Genomic DNA, 19,231 nt, shown 5'->3' with positions numbered 1-19,231 from the left:
CTGTCCAATAGTGGACATTCACCCATTACCAACAACTCTGCGGCCATCTTCCATGCTAATGAGCAAACAGAGTGAGAGGGGGTTGAGGGAGTATATAGGGGCCAGATCTACCTACAGGACGTGTGTCTTTGATCATCATCAATGTGTCTTTTGATCATCATCAATTGTAAACAACAGATACCAAATGAAAATCAGCAATACAACTGAGCACATCAAAAAGCTTCTCTTCTGATTAACTCCTGACAGTGCCAACAACCAAAGTTTTGATGGCACTAGCTGTTGGAATGTTTGTGTGGCCATCACTGTGTCTTTGTTTTTACTGTTAAATTTGTGATCAACAGGATACAGAGAACACCGTCTGTGCTACAATAAACTGAACACTCTGTATCATGTCTCAGTGTTACGGTCATATGGCTGCAGTGTATGTTTGTGGGTGTTTTTTGGTGCTTGGGTGTTTATTTGTCTGCAGAGGTGCATAGGAGAGCTGGGAGGAGCTGCAGCCCCCGGACCATCACACGCACCGGCAGCAGATCTGCAATCACCGCCCGCTTATATGCCCTTGTCATCGCGCCGCCTGCTGCCAGATGATTTCGTGAACCTCACGTGTGTCCCTAGTGCCCGACTGCCCGCCACTCCCCGCCAGCGAACCGCTGCACCTCTGCAGCACCGCCCCTGTTCAGCGCTACTCTGAGCCACCAGCCTCTGCGCGTCTCGTCAGCCCGGCTGCGATGCCTCCAGCCCCGCTACCTGTGCCCCGCACTGCTCTCCAGCCTCATCCAGCTCGCTCCCTCATCTGTCTGCTCATTCGGTTTCAATAAAGAACCTTACCAACTGCCCTCGCCTCGAGTCCGCTTTTGGGTTCCACCCGAGTCCCCAGCGTAACAGAATCATCTGGCCAAGTGATGGACCCAGCGGACCCAGAATCAGTAGCCCAGGCGCTGAATGCTCAAGGTGCCCTCATAGGGAGGCATGACCAAATGCTCCAGCAAATTATGGAGGCCCTCCAAACTCTAACAACGAACGTCTCCCAGCTGGGCCAGCAAGTCTCCGTGCTATCTCCCCAACCACCAAGACTCCCGTCAACCTCCTCTGCCTCCGTGAGTCAAAACCCCGCTACACCTGCAGCCCAACCTGCCCCATCCACCATCAGGGAGCCTTTTGTGCCCCCACCAGAACATTACTCAGGCATTTTAGGCTCGTGTAGTAGTTTTTTGTTGCAGTGTTCCCACGTTTTTGATTTACAGCCCTCCAGCTATGCCTCTGATAAATCCCGCATTGCCTACACCATGAACCTCCTGAGAGGCAGAGCGGCCCAGAGGGGTACTGCATTATGGGAGGGGAGCTCTAGTACTCTAAACTCCTACGCATCATTTGTAGAAGAGATGAAGAAGGTTTTTGATCATCCAGTTGAGGGCTCTGTGGCAGCTAGCAGACTATTCACACTACGACAGGGGTCCCAGTCGGCAGCAGAGTATTCCATTGAATTCCGCATTCTGGCAGCAGAGGCAGGCTGGAATGAACCTGCGCTCATAAGCTCCTTTAAACGTGGACTGTCAGAGAGTTTACAAGATGAGCTAGCAGCCAGAGAGGAGTCGACAACCCTGGACCAACTTATTTCTTTAGCTATTCGTCTCGATAATCGTTTAAGAGAGAGGACAAGAGAGAGAAGCACTTATAGTCGCAGATTGTCTATCGCCACCCCCAGTCAATCCCCTCACACTCCCTCACTCCCTATGAACGCCTCACGTTCCCCCGGTGCTCCCAGCGCTCTGCCTGCTGGTGGGGAGGAACCGATGCAGCTCGGGAGGTCTCGCTTAATGCCGGAGGAGTGGCAACGCCGAAGAGCACTTCAGTTATGCATCTACTGTGGCCAAGCTGGTCACTTCCTCGCCCTCTGCCCGGATTTGCCAAAAGGTCCGGCTAGCCACTGACAGAGGGCACCTTGGTGAGCCGAACATCATCCTGCCCCAGCCCTTTAGTCCATATAAACCTCCCCGCGTTGCTCCAGTGCACTCATGATTCCCTACCCGTCCAGGTGTTCGTGGATTCTGGCGCCGATGATAATTTCATTGACAGCACCCTGGTCCAACAAGCTCTCGTCCCGGTAGAAACCCTCGACATTCCCAGAACTGTGAACGCTTTAGACGGGCGGAGGTCACCCGGCGCACTTTACCGATCACTCTCACTATCTCTGGCAACCACCGGGAGGTAATTCAACTGTTTGTCATCCCTTCCCCCTGTTCCCCGGTGGTCTTGGGACTCCCCTGGCTGTGACTCCATAACCCCCACATTGACTGGACTGCAGCTACCATTTCCAGCTGGAGCCCCTTTTGCCACACTCACTGCTTTCGCTCTGCGGTTCCCTCAGATGGAGCGAAGAGACCGCCCACGCCCAAATCCCCTGATTTGTCACTAGTGCCTCCCGCTTATCACGACCTGTCTCCTGTGTTCTGTAAAGAACGTGCCCTGTCTCTGCCTCCTCACCGCCCATACGACTGCGGAATAGACCTGCTCCCCAGTGCCACTCTCCCCTCCAGCTGCCTATACAACCTGTCGCGCCCCGAGAGGGAGGCGATGTAGGAATACATCAACAGCTCCAAGGCCTCGGGTCTCATTCGGTCATCCTCGTCTCCCCTCGGCGCAGGGTTCTTCTTCGTGGGAAAAAAGGATGGCACACTACGCCCCTGCATCGACTACTGAGGATTGAACGAGATCACCATAAAGAACAAATACCCTCTGCCCCTGATTGACCCGTCACTTGAGCCGCTTTCCCACGCCAGTGTGTTTTCTAAGCTAGATCTGCGGAATGCCTATCACCTGGTGCGCATAAGGAAGGGCGATGAGTGGAAAACAGCGTTTAAGACCCCCCTTGGCCACTTCGAGTACCTTGTGATGCCGTTCGTTTCAAGCTCTGATTAATGACATTCTAAGAGACATGCTTAATCACTTTGGGCTCTATCTTAACGATCTGAAACGCAAGTATCAAACGCAAAGCGCAAGTAACTTTGTGGGCGGATCTCAGGCGCTGTTGCTATTATGCCGGCGGGATAAAGGTCATAGGTGTGGTTTGGGCGTAACGTGCAATAAACCAATCAGAGTGTCATCTCACATTCCCTTTAAGAGCAGGCGTGCTTGTTTCATGGCGGATTGCTATTATAATGGCGCATTTGCCAGGCGCACGCCAGGAGCGGTTCACAGCCGAGGAGACCGACGTCCTCGTCAGGGCTGTAAAAGACCGAGAAGTGGCCTTGTATGGGGATGGGAGAAACCCATCCAAATTAGCTTTGGTTAAACGGGTGTGGGAGGAAAGTGCCACAATTGTTTCTACGGCTGGCATCCCCAGGAGATCGCACCGGGCCTCGGGAGCAGTGCGCACGGGCCGAGCAGTGCGCAATGGCCAGCTGATGAGGGAGCAGCGCAAACACCAAGGTGCAGAGGATCCACTACACGCCGTGGCAGCATTGTCAGACCGGACCGCACTGTCCGGGATGCGGCAAGGTATTAATGCCCGTCTTGACCGGGTGGCGATGTTGCTGCGGCCTCTCAGGCGCATCGCCTCTTGTCTCCAAACGCACCACCTGCTCCTGTTGTGCCCCGTCCTCCTCCTCCCCCAACTCCATCTCTGTCCACCCGCTCCACTAGGAGCACATCGCGCATTGCCACTCCCGGACCCTCACGGCAACAGCGGGCGTGTCACATATCAGAGGGAAAAGGAATTAGTTCTTCTGTTTAAATCTTTTCAACTTTTTTGTATGGTTTGCAAAAACGGGAACTGCTTCCTTGTAGATGAGAGAAGCAAAGTGTATGCACGTTGAGCACACGCTACATTATGGCCAAGCATGCGCCCTTAAAATACTGCATCTGAATAAGCGCCACTGACTTTAGACTAGGTTTTTCCTGGTCTGTGGCGGAAGTGTTTTCTGAAACGGCAAAATAGCACCAGTGAACGTTTGCGCCGGAACACGCCTCCTCTTTTCGCTGAACCGCCCCGGGAGCGCAAAGTCATTCCCTAATTTAAGGACGCGCGTCTGTGGAGGGAAAATTCCAATGTGCGCCGAGTGCAAAATAGGAATTACACAAGCGCCAGTGTACAAAGTCAATTGCGCTGAGTGCAAGATAGAGCCCTTTGTGTTTATTTATTTAGATGACATCCTCATTTTTTCTGAAAGTATGGAGAAGCACGTAGAGCATGTGAGGCTGGTGCTACAGAGACTGCTCAACAACAAGCTTTACGTCAAGCCGGAGAAGTGTGAATTTCATGTCCCAAGGATCAGCTTCCTGGGTTTCGTCATCGCCCAAGGACAGATTCAACCTGACCCGACAAAGATACTAGCAGTGAAGGAATGGCCCAAACCGTCTACCCGTAAACAGCTGCAACGGTTCTTGGGCTTCGCTAATTTCTACCGGAGATTCATTCGGGATTTCAGCCGTGTTGCCGCCCCCCTCACTCAGCTGACTTCCCCCAACTCCCCCTTCATCTGGAACCCCGCTGCGGACGCAGCCTTTTCAAGATTGAAGACCTTATTCACTCATGCCCCCGTTCTCCAACATCCAGACTCGGCCCGCCAGTTCGTGGTAGAAGTGGACGCTTCCGACTCCGGGGTGGGGGCCATCCTCTCGCAGCGCAGCGCCACTACACACACGCTGCATCCCTACGCCTACTTCTCTCACCGGCTCTCGCCAGCAGAGAGAAATTACGACATCGGCAATAGAGAACTGTTGGCAGTGGTTCTGGCCCTACAGGAGTGGCGGCATTGGTTGGAGGGAACACGGGAGCCGTTCCTAATCTGGTCAGACCACAAGAATCTGCAATAACTGCGCTCAGCCCGCCGGCTGAACTCTCGCCAGGCGTGCTGGTCATTTTTGCTGAGTCGATTCGACTACGCCCTCTCTTTTCGCCCTGGCTCCAAGTATGGTAAACCGGACGCTCTCTCCCGCATCTACTCCAGTGACACACTTCCCACGGACCCCAAACCCATCATGCCCGCTACCCGGATAATGGGAGCCACCACCTGGGAGATTGAGTCTATCGTACAAACGGCCCAACGCACTCACCCCGACCCCGACACCGGACCGCCTAATCGCTTATTTGTACCGGAGAAGGTTCGCTCACAGGTGCTTCAGTGGGACACTCCTCCAGGTTAAGCTGTCACCCCGGAGCACAGCGGACATTACAGTTCCTCTGTCAACACTTCTGGTGGCTGGGCCAAGCCAGAGACGTAGGTGAGTTTGTGGCAGCCTAGAAGTGTGCTAGAAGTAAAGCGCCTCATCGTAACCCCACAGGTCTCCTTCAACCTCTGCCCATTCCCAGCCGTCCCTGGTCCCACATCGCGGTGGACTTCGTCACCAGGCTCCCACCCTCGGACGGACACACCGTCATCCTCACGATCGTGGGCCGCTTTTCAAAGATGGTCCACTACGTGCCGCTAGCCAAACTCCCCTCCGCCACCGAGACAGCTGTTTTACTAACCCTGCATGTTTTCCGGCTCCACGGGCTTCCTGCGGACATCGTCTCAGACCGGGGCCCGCAGTTCACGTCCCGGGTCTGGCAAGCCTTCTGTAAGGCGTTCGGCACCACATGCAGCTTGACGTCCGGCTATCACCCACAGTCCAACGGACAGACGGAGAGGGCCAACCAGGACCTAGAGACCGCCCTCCGCTGTGTTACGGCTCGGAATCCCTCCTCCTGGTCCTCCTTCCTTACCTGGGTGGAATACGCGCACAACTCCCTTTCCAGTGCAGCAACAGGTATGACTCCATTTATGGCCGCCTACGGTTATCAACCACCTCTCCTCTCTGCCCAGGAACGAGATGTAGCTGTTCCCTCCGTTCAGGCCCATGTCGCCCGGTGCGCGGAGGTATGGAGAATGGCACGGGAGGCTATTACTCGCGCCACATGGCGTAGTCAACGGCTGGCGGACCGCCACCGCATCCCCGCCCCCACATATCAACCGGGACAGAAGGTATGGCTGTCCTCCCGTGATCTTCCCCTACAGGTGGAATCCCGTAAACTGGCTCCACGCTTCGTCGGCCCGTTTGAGGTAGAGAGGATAACCCCTCCGCTGTTGGCCTGAAGCTGCCTGCGTCCCTACCGGTGCACCCCACCTTTCATGTGTCACAGATCAAACCCGTGTCCTCCAGCGACCTCAGCCCTCCAGCCGAACCCCCGCCACCCACCCGGTTCATCGACCACAACCCCGCCTACACAGTCAGTAGAATCCTGGATGTTCGTCGCAGGGGTCGCGGTTTCCAGTTTCTGGTGGATTGGGAGGGGTAACGCTCCTGGGTCTCGCGGGCCCTTATCCTAGACCCCTCCCATCCGTGAATTCTACCGTGAGTTCCCCCACAAGCTGGGTAGGGCGCCGGGAGGCGCCCGTTGAGGGGGGGGTACTGTTACGGTCATATAACACTCAGTGTCAAACTGAACCGACATCATTGATGATACAACCAGATACCTTTCAGACAGAAGTGTGTAGAAAGGATGATCAGACCTTGTTAGTCTTCCTGACCTGTAGGGAGAGCTGGCGAGGTCTTAAGAGGTGTCTCTCAGGTTGCTCTCTCCTGTCTTCCTCTAGCCCCTCTCTCCTTCTCCTCTGCTGTTCCTCCTCTTTCCTCTCTCTCTCCCTCCTCCTTTGTGCCCGGGCAGTTAGAGGACAGAAAGAGCTGACTGCTGCAGAGCCTCCACTCCCCTTCAGAGACCTAGAGTCTTGCTGCACTGAATGATAGCAAGACAGATGCAGAGGCACAATGACAGACACATGGAAAGGCAGGAAAATATATTAATTCAGGCAAAGAGAAGGTGAGTGAAGCATTTTGTTCAATCAATTAATCTACATTTTTGTTGTCTCAAACCGCAAGGTTAGTAGATAAGTACTTGTTGTTTTACTGAATATGTTTATGTTCTTACCCTCAGCTACAGTCCTGTGATTGGTGTTATGACAGGAAGTAAGATGCTCAATGGCCTTCTCTTTTGCTTGTCCCCTTGCTAAGAAGGCCACGTTGCTAGGCAATGCTGCTGAACCTGAAGTGAAAGAAGAAAATGCTTAAATTTTTTTTTAATGTGTGATATTCAACAAATAATTATCTCCAAGCGTACTATCATAAATAAACACATTTCTGCCAGGAGCACTGTTATGCTCATCTGACAGTGATGATTAGGCTATAAAATATAATTGACTTCTCTCTCCTTCTGTCTTCCTCTTGCATCTCAGATGGGAGGGACTAAGACAGAACCACACTGCATGCTACTCCTGCATGGTTTCAGCTAGGGATGCACGATATATCGGCATTCATATCAGTATCGGCCGATGTCCATCATTTTTAATCGTAAAATATGTTATGTCCCCGGATGGCTAGGGGATGAAGGGAGTAACATATTAAAAATGATAAACCGGGAGTTAAGGAGACAAAGGAAAACTGTAACAAAAATTCACTCATAAACGGCTTTATTGCCCTCAAAAAGAAACTTGTAGTAGCCCACACGGCTGTAGTCAAGACAAAGCACGTCACAAAACACACTACACGCTGTAGCTCAGGCTCTCTGCTTATCACGGCTGCGGGGGGGGGGCCCACTGGCATCTGCAGCACCTTTATATCCACACGACCTAAGTGGCAAGCAGCCTCAGGTGTGCAATCCACACACTGATGAGGAGGAGGATGCAGGTGTCACCTGAATGGGTGAAAGAAAACACACAAAAATACACCCACAGCACTGGGGCCATAACACCCCCTCCCATAAGAACAAACCATGTTTGTTCATACACACCCCACAAAACAATGTACATCTCCACCACGTTATTCACGCACAAACACGGTGCAGACCTTCGCCACAAGTCATGTACACCTGGTGACACACAAAACACTCATGGTACCCCAGACCCAGCACCATAATGCCACTTGGCAACCAAAAACGGATCACTCACCTCACCCACGAGACAGTGCATCTGCTACTATGTTGTTGGACCCTTTTTTGTGACACACCCGGATGTTGTAACCCTGCACTAACAGAGCCCAACGCATCAGGCGCTGATTGTGGTTGCGCATCTGCGCCAGGAACACAAGAGGGTTGTGGTCAGTGTATACCAACACAGTGGAGGGGCTCGAGCCCACATACACCTCAAAGTGCTGAAGGGCTAGGAGCATGGCAAGGGTCTCCTTCTCCATCGTGGAGTAGTTGAGCTGGTGGCGTTTAAACTTGAAGGAGAAATAACACGCAGGATGACTTATGCCACTTTTGCCATCCTGCAGTAGCACAGCACCTGCCCCTGATGCACTGGCATCAACCTCAAGCTTGAATGGTTGAGAAAAATCTGGGGCTGCCAGAACAGGGGCACTACAGAGTAGAGACTTGGTTGCTTCGAACGCATTTTGACACTCCTCACTCCACGCATAAGGGACCGCAGGGCTGCACAATTTGGTAAGCAGGGCCACCACAACAGAGAAATTACGACAGAAACATCGATAATATCCGGTCATCCCAAGAAACCGCCTGAGTTCACGTCTGGTGGATGGGACAGGGTAGGACACCACCGCCTGGACTTTTGCATCCACCGGACGGATCTGGCCATGGCCTACTCGCTTCCCCAGATAGGTGACGGTGGCCTTGGCAAACTCACACTTCGCAAGGTTCAACGTCAGCGATGCGGTAGCCAATCGCCGGAACACCTCAGACAAGGTGGACACATGCTCGGCCCATGAGTCAGAATATACCATCACATCATCCAAGTAAACGTTACAGGCTGGCACATCTCCCAACACCAGATGCATCAAGCGCTGGAAGGTGGCACGCTGCTGGACGCTGCCGTCTCCTTCTGCAGCTCCAGCTGGCGCAACTTAACAGTAGTCTCGGCCTCTACTTCCAGCTTTTGAGCTCCAACTCCCTCCGGAGCTGAAACTCCCGTTCTTCCCTCCTCTCCTGCTGGTCTAACTGCAGACGAGCTATCCGGAGCTTCAACCGAGCGTCTACTTTTGAACCGGGAGACGACTCAACCAAGAGTGGTTCAAACCGAGGCATCGTGAACGGCTTCATCTCCGGCCCAACCCTCCCCACATCAGGAGTAGGCTCCACCGGCCTTGACCGTGCCGCCTCCCCCACCTGAGGAGCGGAGCGGCTGGCGGTCAGGAGCTCTGGCGACCCGGGGGTGGGGTCCTCACCGGCGGCCACCAAGCCAGGAGAATCCGACCCAGGTACCACCAACACACCCTGCTCAACTAAGCCGGTAAGTATAGCTGCTTTAAGCTCTCCCTTCACCCACGCAGTTGAAACAGGCAATTCATACTTCCTAGCAATTTCGTCAAGTCACGCTTTTTACAGAGTTCAAGCTGCTCCACACTAGGATCAGCCACAAACTCATTTAATCAGCATTGGTCCGATGAGTAAAACTGGGCCGATATTAATAACCGATGTGTTCGCCATCTAATTGGTGTTTGTGTAAGTGTGCTAGGAAGGGAGGCCATGCGGTATTTGTTTGGGCATGTGACAGTGTCAGTGAGGATTGTAGTGTTAAACAGAAGAGGAGAAAAAATGTCAGCGGTATGGTCATTTTTTACGGTGTAGAAAGAAGATACTCGAAAAGCAGTATGCAACACTTTAAAAGTCAAGGTAATGCGAGGAGGATGCCGCATCAAGTCATTCAACTCCACAAATTTGATATTTCACCTGAAAAACCGCCATCCAGAAGTTCACAAACAATGGCAGGAAGCTAACGCTGATAGCCAGCAGGCAAAAACGAAAGCAGCAGCGGCCGCAGTTGGGAGCCCGATACAGCAAGTGCTCGACCAAAGCAAAAAATTGCCAAGGACAGCGCAAAAGCCAGGTCAATAACGAACAAGGTAATGGAAATGATTGCTCTTGACGACCAGCCATTTTCCATAGTGGAGGACCGAGGATTTTGGCAGTGATAGAGCATACTGAACCCCGCTACAGCCTTCCAAGTCGGCACTACTTTTACGATGTTTCCCTCCCTGCTTTGCACCAAGTCGTGGCCACGCATATCCACAAATTGTTGGACAATGTGATGGACATTAGCTTCACTTCGGATGTATGGAGTTCGGACATAAGTCAGATGAGTATGTTGAGCCTTACTGCTCAGTGGATTGATGACAACTTTGAAAAGAAGAGAGCTGTTTTGCATGCACAAGAGTTTGCAGGATTGCATACGGGGGTTGCAATCCCAAGCGCATTTGACTGCATGTTTGCTCAGTGGAAAATTAAAAAAGACAATGTACGTTGTGCTTTGTGACAATGCACGGAATATGCAGAAAGCAATGGACGAGTGCGGCGTTAAAAGCCTGGGCTGCATGGCTCATACGCTGCAGCTAGCAGTGCATGATAGAGTGTTAAGCCAGCGAAGCATCTCTGACTGTGTGGCTATTGGAAGGAAAATAGTCGGACATTTTTGCCACTCAACTTGCGACCTCTCAACTAAGAGACACATGCAGCAAGAGTTAGGCATGAAAACCAAGATGCTACAACAAGATGTCACAACCAGATGGAATAGTACTTTTTATATGATGAAAAGTCTACTAGATCAGAAGTGCGCACTTGGTGTGTATAGCGCAGATCATGAGCTGCCTGCTTGTTTCAGCGCATATCAGTGGGGCCTCGTTGAAAACATGACCACCTTCTCACTCCATTTGAACAATTAATGAAGGAGATCAGCTCACATTTGGCTACTACTGCGGACGTGATTCCCTCTGTGGTGGCACTTAAACGTTTGCTGAGCAAGGCAGCTGACACAGACAGTGGGGCTAGCACAGCAAAGAACACTCTACTGGAAGCTGTGAACGAGCGATTTGGAAGCGCTTACTCCAAGCCACTTTACTACTAGGCAACGATCCTTGACCCTAGGTACAAAGACACAGTCACCAAGCAGATGGCTGTAAATATGCTCCAGAAGCAAGTGGACAAAATGACGCACAGCTACAGAGCTCCGGAGACACCGGACATGGAAGAACCACAAGAGAAGAAGATAAGAACAAGCGACGAGGGTGGAAAGTCGCTTCTTGACATGCATGATGAAATTCTGGAGGAAAACTCAATCATGGAACAGGCCTGATAAGCCACACAAGTGTGCAGGTATAGTATTATCAGACCTTTTATTCAAATAATGAAGCCTGTTAGAATCCTTTGTGTAATGATTTTATGTTTTATTAATGTGCTGTACATTTTATAGAGTTACTACAATAATATATTTACTTACATGAAAAAACTAATTGTTATAAAATACCTTATTTAGTAATGCTTCTCTGCCCTCTTGAGGTTGACCTTTGGCACTGGTCATTTGCTCAGTGCAAAGTTCAACAAAGTTCTTAAGGGGAGGAGGATAATGTTGTAATGTCCAGATTGCTGGTAATTTATCAGACATACATAGTGATAGACTTTTCTACATTCCTGTAGGTGCATGGCTATTTGAGTGAGCTCCCTCATCCCCAGAAATGAGAGCGCACTGCAGTATTGGAAAAGCAACATGTCTCGCTTTCCTGCCGTAACCAAAACAGCATGCAAGTACCTTCCGGGCTCCATGTACAAGTGTGGACAGCGAACGTCTCTTCTCTGCTTCATCACATATTGTTGATGAAAAGAGAAACAGGATCCAGTGCGAGAAAGCAGAAATGCTTCTCTTTGTCGAAAACCTGCCTTTGCTGATGAAGTAGGCCTAGACTTTAACCTACATGTCAGGTGGAAACACTGTTTCAGTGTTTGGGACATTTACTTTGAGTACACTGTGGCTGCTTTAAGTTGGAAAATGTACAAAGTCTACCGTGTTTTTGAGTTGCAGTCATGTCAGACATATTTTGATTTAGCATTTTTATAGATGGGACTTGAAATTGACATGCAATGATTTGCACTTGTATAGTGTTTTTTTATGTTGGCTTGGTGGAAACTTTGTTTCAGTGTTGGGACATTTACTTTAAATCATAGTGCAAGTTGGAAAATGTGCAATAACAGGACATGTTTTTGATATTTTTGATTTAGCCTTTTTCACAGATTTGAGTTTAAATGGAGTGGACTTGACCTTAAAACATGTTGTGCAATTTAATAAATGCCTGGTTGCCAAGAATACTGGTAAGTTTGATAAGGTAACTTTGTCAGGATATTATCTGGATTTATGATCCTTTTTGTAATTGTTGATCCAAACTTTCTCACGTGAGTGTTGTGAGAGTTAAACTGTACTTTACAAGTTGTAAGGGTTGCTAAACAGTAACACTGTTTGTTACTTGTGTTTTATGGTAGCCCTGTAACCTTCTTATTTGGAAGTAAAACACATTTTGAAAATAAAGGAAGGCATTCAAAAATTCAGTTTGCATGATTTTCAGTCTGTACAAAATGTATTTATCTCGGAAACTTTATTTTCTTAAACATATATCGATATTGGTAAATAGGGCTGAACGATACGATATGACTACGGGTTCGGTGAAAACCAAGCATTTTTCAGGAAAATAAAGAGATTATTTTAAGCCATATACAAATGGTTGATAGAGAACGCTTTACCAAATAATAACAAACTCACTACAGAGACAAATATATTTGAAGTAACAACAGTAAACGGAGGGAGAAGATCAACCAAACTATGTGCATTTTTACAAGATGAACGATGACATCCTGATCTGGAGAGAGAGAGAGAGTGAGAGTGAAGATCGAGACTCAGCAGCTTCAGGTTATCGCTGGTAAAGTACCAGTGGAATCTAGAAAGACTAATAAGTCAGAGAATTAACGAATCAAAACAAAGTAAACGGCAGCTATACGGTCTCAAATCCACAGAGCGAGAGGCCGCGGCGTCCGCTCCTGCTACCCCAGCCGCCCCCCCCCCACCCCCACACACACCGGCCTGCCGCCTGCACAGCCGCGTGAGAGGGGAGAGAGTCCAGCGCTGCTGCAGAGGAGCCGCGGACTGCGATCACTCTCAGCAGCATGAGAATTACAATATAATATATTTCTCGCCTTTCCCCTGATGATCTGAATAAGTCCCTTCATTTTGTCGCTAGTCGCTTTTTAGAAATAAAGTCGCTAAGAGGGTCTGAAAAGTCGCTAAATCTAGCGAGAAAGTCGCCAAGTTGGCAACCCTGTCGTGTGTGTGTGCGTCTCAGTCTCCGTCTCCTTCACTCCCGCCCTCATATGTTTGTCATCGGTTGGCTTCAGCTGTTGATCCACAGCAAGCATGAAATATGGTTTGTGGTTGGCTGGCCTTAGCGGTGCATTCAAGGGCAATCGTAAAAATGATGTTTATTGTGACTGCCGGGGGGGGGGGGATCTATATCGTTATGAATTTTCGATATGAATATCTTGAATGTTCATATCTAGATATAGATACGATAACGATATATCGTTCAGCCCTATTGGTAAATATCGGTTATCGGCCGTAACAGCAATATTAATATCGAATATCGGTATCGGCCAAAATTTGGAAATCGGTGCATCCCTACTTTCAGCACACAAACTTTTCAGATATCAATATAGATAGATATTGTTTGAATGATGCTGGCTGGAGACCAGAAAAGGCAATAGTACTCATTATGTTTCATAAAACCAGGGTTGTAGCAAAACACTTTCTTACTGAACTTTCAAAGCACATCAAATCACACTGAAGCTCGTCAACACCTCTAATCACAAAGAAAGGATTTCTGACTATACAGAAATGTTAGATGAATTTAAACACAACTGTGTCAACTTAGTCCATCTACATAATTATATTAATAGTTCCTGTATACACAGCAGAGATTTGTCACTGACTCAGCAACCAACTCAGTGACAAAATCAATTCCAGCCAAAATATGTTGTGTAGCTTACCTCTCAAACAGAGAAAAGATAGGAAGTCTTCAGTCTTGGGTCGACGTCTGGTCAGACAGGTGACTACAGCTAGATTATTGTCGTGGTTACTCAGTGCTGATGTCATCAACACTGGTGGTCCTGGAGAGCTGGGAGGGGACTGGGCGAACTTCCTCTGTGCTTGCAGCCTTGGTCTACACACATACACACACACACACACACACACACACACACACACACACACTTAAAACTAAGAGCTTTAAACTTTTTTTTCCTTTTCTTTTTTTCCTCTCTTTTCTCTCTTTCCTCCTCTTCTCTTTTCTTCTTTTACTATTATTTATTTATCTTATCTATTATGTTTATGTGCTCAGTTGAATCACTCTATACAGACAATGTCTAAATACTTTTTCATTGTAGGCCTGCTGTCTATTTGGTTTTATTTTTCTGTAATTGTTGTTTGTTCTTAAAAATATGTTAATCTAAAACCTAAGGGTGTATGCAAACATGTTTAAAGCCGACACCAATGTGTCCTGATATAAGTGCCTTTGTTACTCTTTGTATACACATCAATAAAAATATGAAACAAAAAAAGAGACTTAGCCCAAAATTCAAACATGGTCAAAATATGTTATGGGTTTTGGGGCAAAATGTACCCAAATGTATAAATTGAATAAACTGACAAATCTCAACTAAATGACTGGTATTATGATGTCCACATAGACATAGTCTACTATTCTTTTCCTTTTAAACATCTCCATCCAAACAACACACCTGAAAACACATATCTAATGCCCATTCACGTGCACTAGGAATGCATATTAATGTGTGTTTTTCTAAATATAAAGTTAAACAATACAATATCCATTCTGTCAATGTATAAACTCAAGTCCCCCAATATCATAACACTCAGAGTTCACAATTCCCAATGATGCTACAAACATATAAAAAGTTGTTTACAAAAATCTCTGTCTGTAGTCCAGATGTATCACTGAAAACAAGAGTTTCTGAATATCTTCACCCTGGAGGAGTTTTCCAAAAGGTCAGATTTTCAACCTAACATGCCTTTTACATGTGTACAAAAGGACAAAAGGCTTTGTTTTAAGAAATCCCTTTTAAGGTGTGGACAGGGCTGTAAATTCATGTGTGCACACATTTCAGTGATGTGCTTACGCAGTAGGCAAATCATGCACATAGGTATGAACATGCAAACACATGCAGACAGTAGAACAGTTGACCTCTTGTTGGCAGGGTCATCCTTATCACGATGGATGCTAGCAGGCCGGCGGTGCTTTGTGGTGCGTGTTTGTAAAGCCCAGCTCCAGCTGGGACGAGCTGACAGGAGAGACTGACACCGGCCGATGCCATTTACAACAGAGTCTTGGGAGAACAATTTGAAATTAAGTTACTCACATGAAGCAGTTTTAGTGCAAAATCATCTACACATGAACAATGCTAAAACAAAAACAGTAAATGACATAGCAAATTTAGTTTTTGTAATTAAGTTTGAGAAAAAGAGTACTGATGATACTGACCTCTGAGGCTGCTGGGAGTGTGTGACCTCAGTGTCCTGGCGGGAGCAGCCGTGCTCAGCAGTGTCTTTGTGTTGTCAGGTGTGCACGTGTTTTTCACTGAGTGTTTTTGCTGAGTTCTTTGTGATCGATTACCGCTTCTAATGTATTTGGAGTTCAGTAATGACAGACTAGTTTTTGTTTTATGTGAGCGTAGTGTCCTGGTTGACACAGAGTTCTTCTGAAACATGTGTGCATTTTCTTCTAAGTGTGAGTGCTGTTCAGTGTGTGTCATTTTCTCTGTACACATTTTTGATTGTGTTTGCATGTTCTGAAGTGTGTGGGTCATACATTTTTTTTTTGGTGTGTTGGAGTCCTGAGACAAGTTAGTTTTTTGCCCTTTGTTGTGTTCTTGAGGACGTAAGTGTTTTGAAATGTGCATACTTTGTGTGCTGTGCGTGTTTTTCTGTGTGCGTGTCCTGTGGTGAGCTTTGTGTTGGAGCGTGTGCACACTCTGTCTTGTGCAAGTGTTTTTCTGACTGTGTGTATTAGATAGTGTCTGTTTCTTTCTTGGAGCATGTAACAGTGTTTTTTTTGATGTGCAGTTGTGTGTGCGTGTGTGTATGTGGGAGTGTTTGTGTGTGGTACGGTGTGTGTCTCTGAATTCCCTGAGGGACAGGAAAAGAACTTTGCGGACCAGACGCTCTTCACACCACGGCATCCCATCGCTGATGTCCTGCAGAGTTACAGACACAAACCAAACACCGTCAGCCTCACTCACACTTTCATCTGAGGATCATCAAACACTTCATACTAAAGCAAGATGTGTACAGGAAACTAAAAAAGAGAAAAAACATAGGACTACAGCATCTAAGGAGTTCATATTACTTGTCAGCCCCTGCGAGTCTACACTAATCTCAATGTGTGGTAATAAACTGAAGACATCAAACTATATGTCTGTGGGGATGGCCTCAGAACCCCCTATCCAACTACAGCATTTGGCTGACCCACTTTATGCAATGATTGGTCAGCTTTGTGGAGGTTTAAAACATGGATGGTTCAACACCACTTTTGCATGTCCAATACAGATAAGTCAAGGGACAAGCAATACCGATATTAGTCCAATACATTACTTCCCCTCTCTTAAACAACAAAGCTGTACAGACACCAAGCGTTATCATGGAAAGGGGGAAGACGACCATTTGTCACCTTAAGTTCTCCACTTCGCTGACTTATATAGGCTCTATGTTAACAAACTCTGGAAATCCGAGACTCAGGAAGGTCTCCTTTAACCTCTGAACTTTGTCCTCTTTGACGGACTGTTTATAATTCAGTGCTCAGTGGTCACTGGGAAAAGCAAGATCCCAATCTGTTATACCAGGCTTGTCATCAACAGATATCCTCCACATCTGGCATGAGCCATCAAAGTGCCACACGTGTGAATTACGACACCCAACCCTGCCAGAGTGTCTCTACATTCCCAGCAGGAGAAAGGAAGAGCCTTAATTTCTGTCTTATGCTAAAAAGTACTAAAATGTAATCTCATCCTTTGCAGGACAAAATATTCTTAATCAGTTGGATGAGAACCCAAACATACTTTTTCCCCCTGTTTTCTGAGTTCAAGGAAACTACAGTTAGTGATTTCAGATTTAATCTCTGAAAGTGTGATGGAGCCACAGCTCCACCTAGTGCTAAGTCCGGGTATAGTTAAGAGGAGAGTTTCTGGAACAGACAGACTTTATATTTGTTCTTATAAACATGATCACCTACCTCCAACATATATTCTTGTACCAAAAATTAAGCTAACCCTTTTTGAAATGTTTTTAAGCCATCAGTGCTGCTAAATACGTCTGTACTTGTGTGTGTGACTTGCTATAACCAATAGCTTCCCTTTTTCCTATTAGACAATTTCTGTCATGTTCTTCTTTGTTTTGTTTCCATATAAAAAATGTTGGTGTAAAGACCATGGTGGATTTTGGTGAGTAAGACAATCGCGATCTTAAATACTTTTAAACCATTATTCTGGTTTAATATGTTATAAGTTCGTAATATGAGCTGTGACGTCACCGGAGGAAGTGACGCGCCAGTACGCCCTCAGTTACGCCTTCAGCAAAACATTAAAAGAAGCGAACCCACGTTGCTCGCTCTCTTCTCTTCTCCTTTTTTTAGTAACCCGTACCTGCTTAATCTTTTCTGCCATGCGTGTAACTTATATTTTTCAAACCTAATCTCCGTACTTTGCTTTGTTTGCGGCTCCGGACTTTTTCTCCGGACATTTGAACTGCTTCAAGAGCCTAACCCAAACAACGCTTTGTTATTTTGAAAATAACTCTAAATAATCCTCTTTTTACATTTCTTTATATCATCAAGTATTGCAACTCAGTAAGCTAGAAGAAGCTATTTTTAGGGCCCGAGCAGGGAACCTGCGAGGTCCCTATTGTAATCGTAATGATTATAATTAGGGCCCGAGCAGGGAACCTGCAAGGACCCTATTGTTAGGGCCCGAGCAGGTCATCGACCTGTGAGGTCCCTATTGTAATTGGAAGAATTATTAGGGCCCGAGCAGGTCATCGACCTGTGAGGTCCCTATTGTAATTGGAAGGACTAGTGTACCGCTTTAACTGCAGTTTTGGAGGCCTGAACATACCCAAAAACTCACCAAATTTGGAATATACGTCACATCTAGTGAAAAATTTGATAATTTAATGCCGTTGGGCGAGGTCGTGACCTGCGGGCTCTGTAGCACCCCCTAATGTTCCTCCCTGCCTTCCACATGCACGTAGATGAACGAAATTCGGTACGCTGATTCATCGTGAGCAGACGCACAAAAAAGTCTGTGGGGACCATACTGTCACTCCAACAGGAAGTCAGCTATTTAGATGTGTGGCGGCGTTTTTGTCCAATTCATGCCTACTTTGAAAATTATCTTGTCCTAGAGCTTAAACACCACAGTCTTAAAATTAACTCAGTAATTTTCTTCATGTCTTGAAGAACAAAAGTTATTAAAATCTTTCAGCTGCGACATACTTTAGTGGGCGGGGCAATGGAAACCATTTTTTTCCCTCGCGGTCAAGCATCGAGGCTTTATAACTTCAACATACAATTTCCTATCCACACCAAACTGCTCGTAAGTGTAGAGGGTGTCTCCCCGAACACATCTCAGCATCAATACTTAGTCTGCCATTTTGATTTTGGCTGTCATGTTGAAATATTGACAGTCTTCGTACTTAAATTATCTCCTCCTACAGACGTAACGCCACCGACTTCAAAGTCACTCAGTAGCATCCTCTGACCTTGAAGATGAAAAGTTATTAAAATCTTTATCCTACGTCATACCTGCTGGCCACAGTGGAGCGGGAAATTCGAATCCTTCGCCGTAAAGCATCGTGTCCTCATAACTTCTTCATACAATTTCCTATCTCGGCCAAATCTCTCAGGAATGCAGAGGGAGTCGCCCTGATGAGATCTGTGTGGTCATGGGGCGTGGCGGTGACGTATGGGCTCTGTAGCGCCCCCTATTGTGATGCCCCGCCTCCTACTTGTACATAGAAGGACGCAAATCGGTACGCACCTTCATCATGACCAGACGCACAAAAAACCCATTTGGATGCTTACTCTCACTACAACAGGAAGTCAGTTATTTAGATGTGTGGCGGAATTTTTGACAAATTCATGCCGACTTAGAAAATTATCTTGTCCTAGAGCTTAAACACCACAGTCTTCACATTAACTCAGTAATTTTCTTCATGCCTTGGAGAACAAAAGTTATTAAAATCTTTCAGCTGCGACATGCTTTAGTGGGCGGGGCGATGGAAACCATTTTTTCCCCTCGCGGTCAAACATCAAGGCTTCATAACTTTAACATACAATTACCTATCCACACCAAACTTCTATTTAGTGTAGAGGCTGTCTCCCCAAATAAATCTCAGCATCAATACTAAGTCGGCCATTTTGA

At 47.3% G+C, this 19,231-nt stretch overlaps 1 protein-coding gene across 2 annotated transcripts in view; it reads right to left on the bottom strand.

Annotated features, from left to right (window-relative positions):
- The window catches only part of LOC115567524 (uncharacterized), a 51,888-nt gene that overhangs the window by 8,802 nt on the left and 23,855 nt on the right, over positions 1-19,231 (bottom strand). The window contains exons 3-7 of one of the 2 annotated variants that reach the window (XM_030394208.1): positions 15,301-16,012; positions 15,004-15,145; positions 13,790-13,962; positions 6,908-7,021; positions 6,492-6,715 (exon numbers count right to left, since the gene is read on the bottom strand). In XM_030394208.1, the coding sequence (XP_030250068.1) occupies positions 6,492-6,715; positions 6,908-7,021; positions 13,790-13,962; positions 15,004-15,145; positions 15,301-16,012 (1,365 nt within the window). The remainder of the gene's footprint in view (positions 1-6,491; positions 6,716-6,907; positions 7,022-13,789; positions 13,963-15,003; positions 15,146-15,300; positions 16,013-19,231) is intronic. The other variant, XM_030394209.1, reaches the window with a different exon arrangement.

Source organism: Sparus aurata, chromosome 17 (assembly GCF_900880675.1).
Source record: "Sparus aurata chromosome 17, fSpaAur1.1, whole genome shotgun sequence".
Taxonomy (NCBI): Eukaryota; Metazoa; Chordata; class Actinopteri; order Spariformes; family Sparidae; genus Sparus; species Sparus aurata.
The sequence above is the reverse complement of the archived record's forward strand: the minus strand, read 5'-3'. Positions and strand labels throughout refer to the sequence as shown.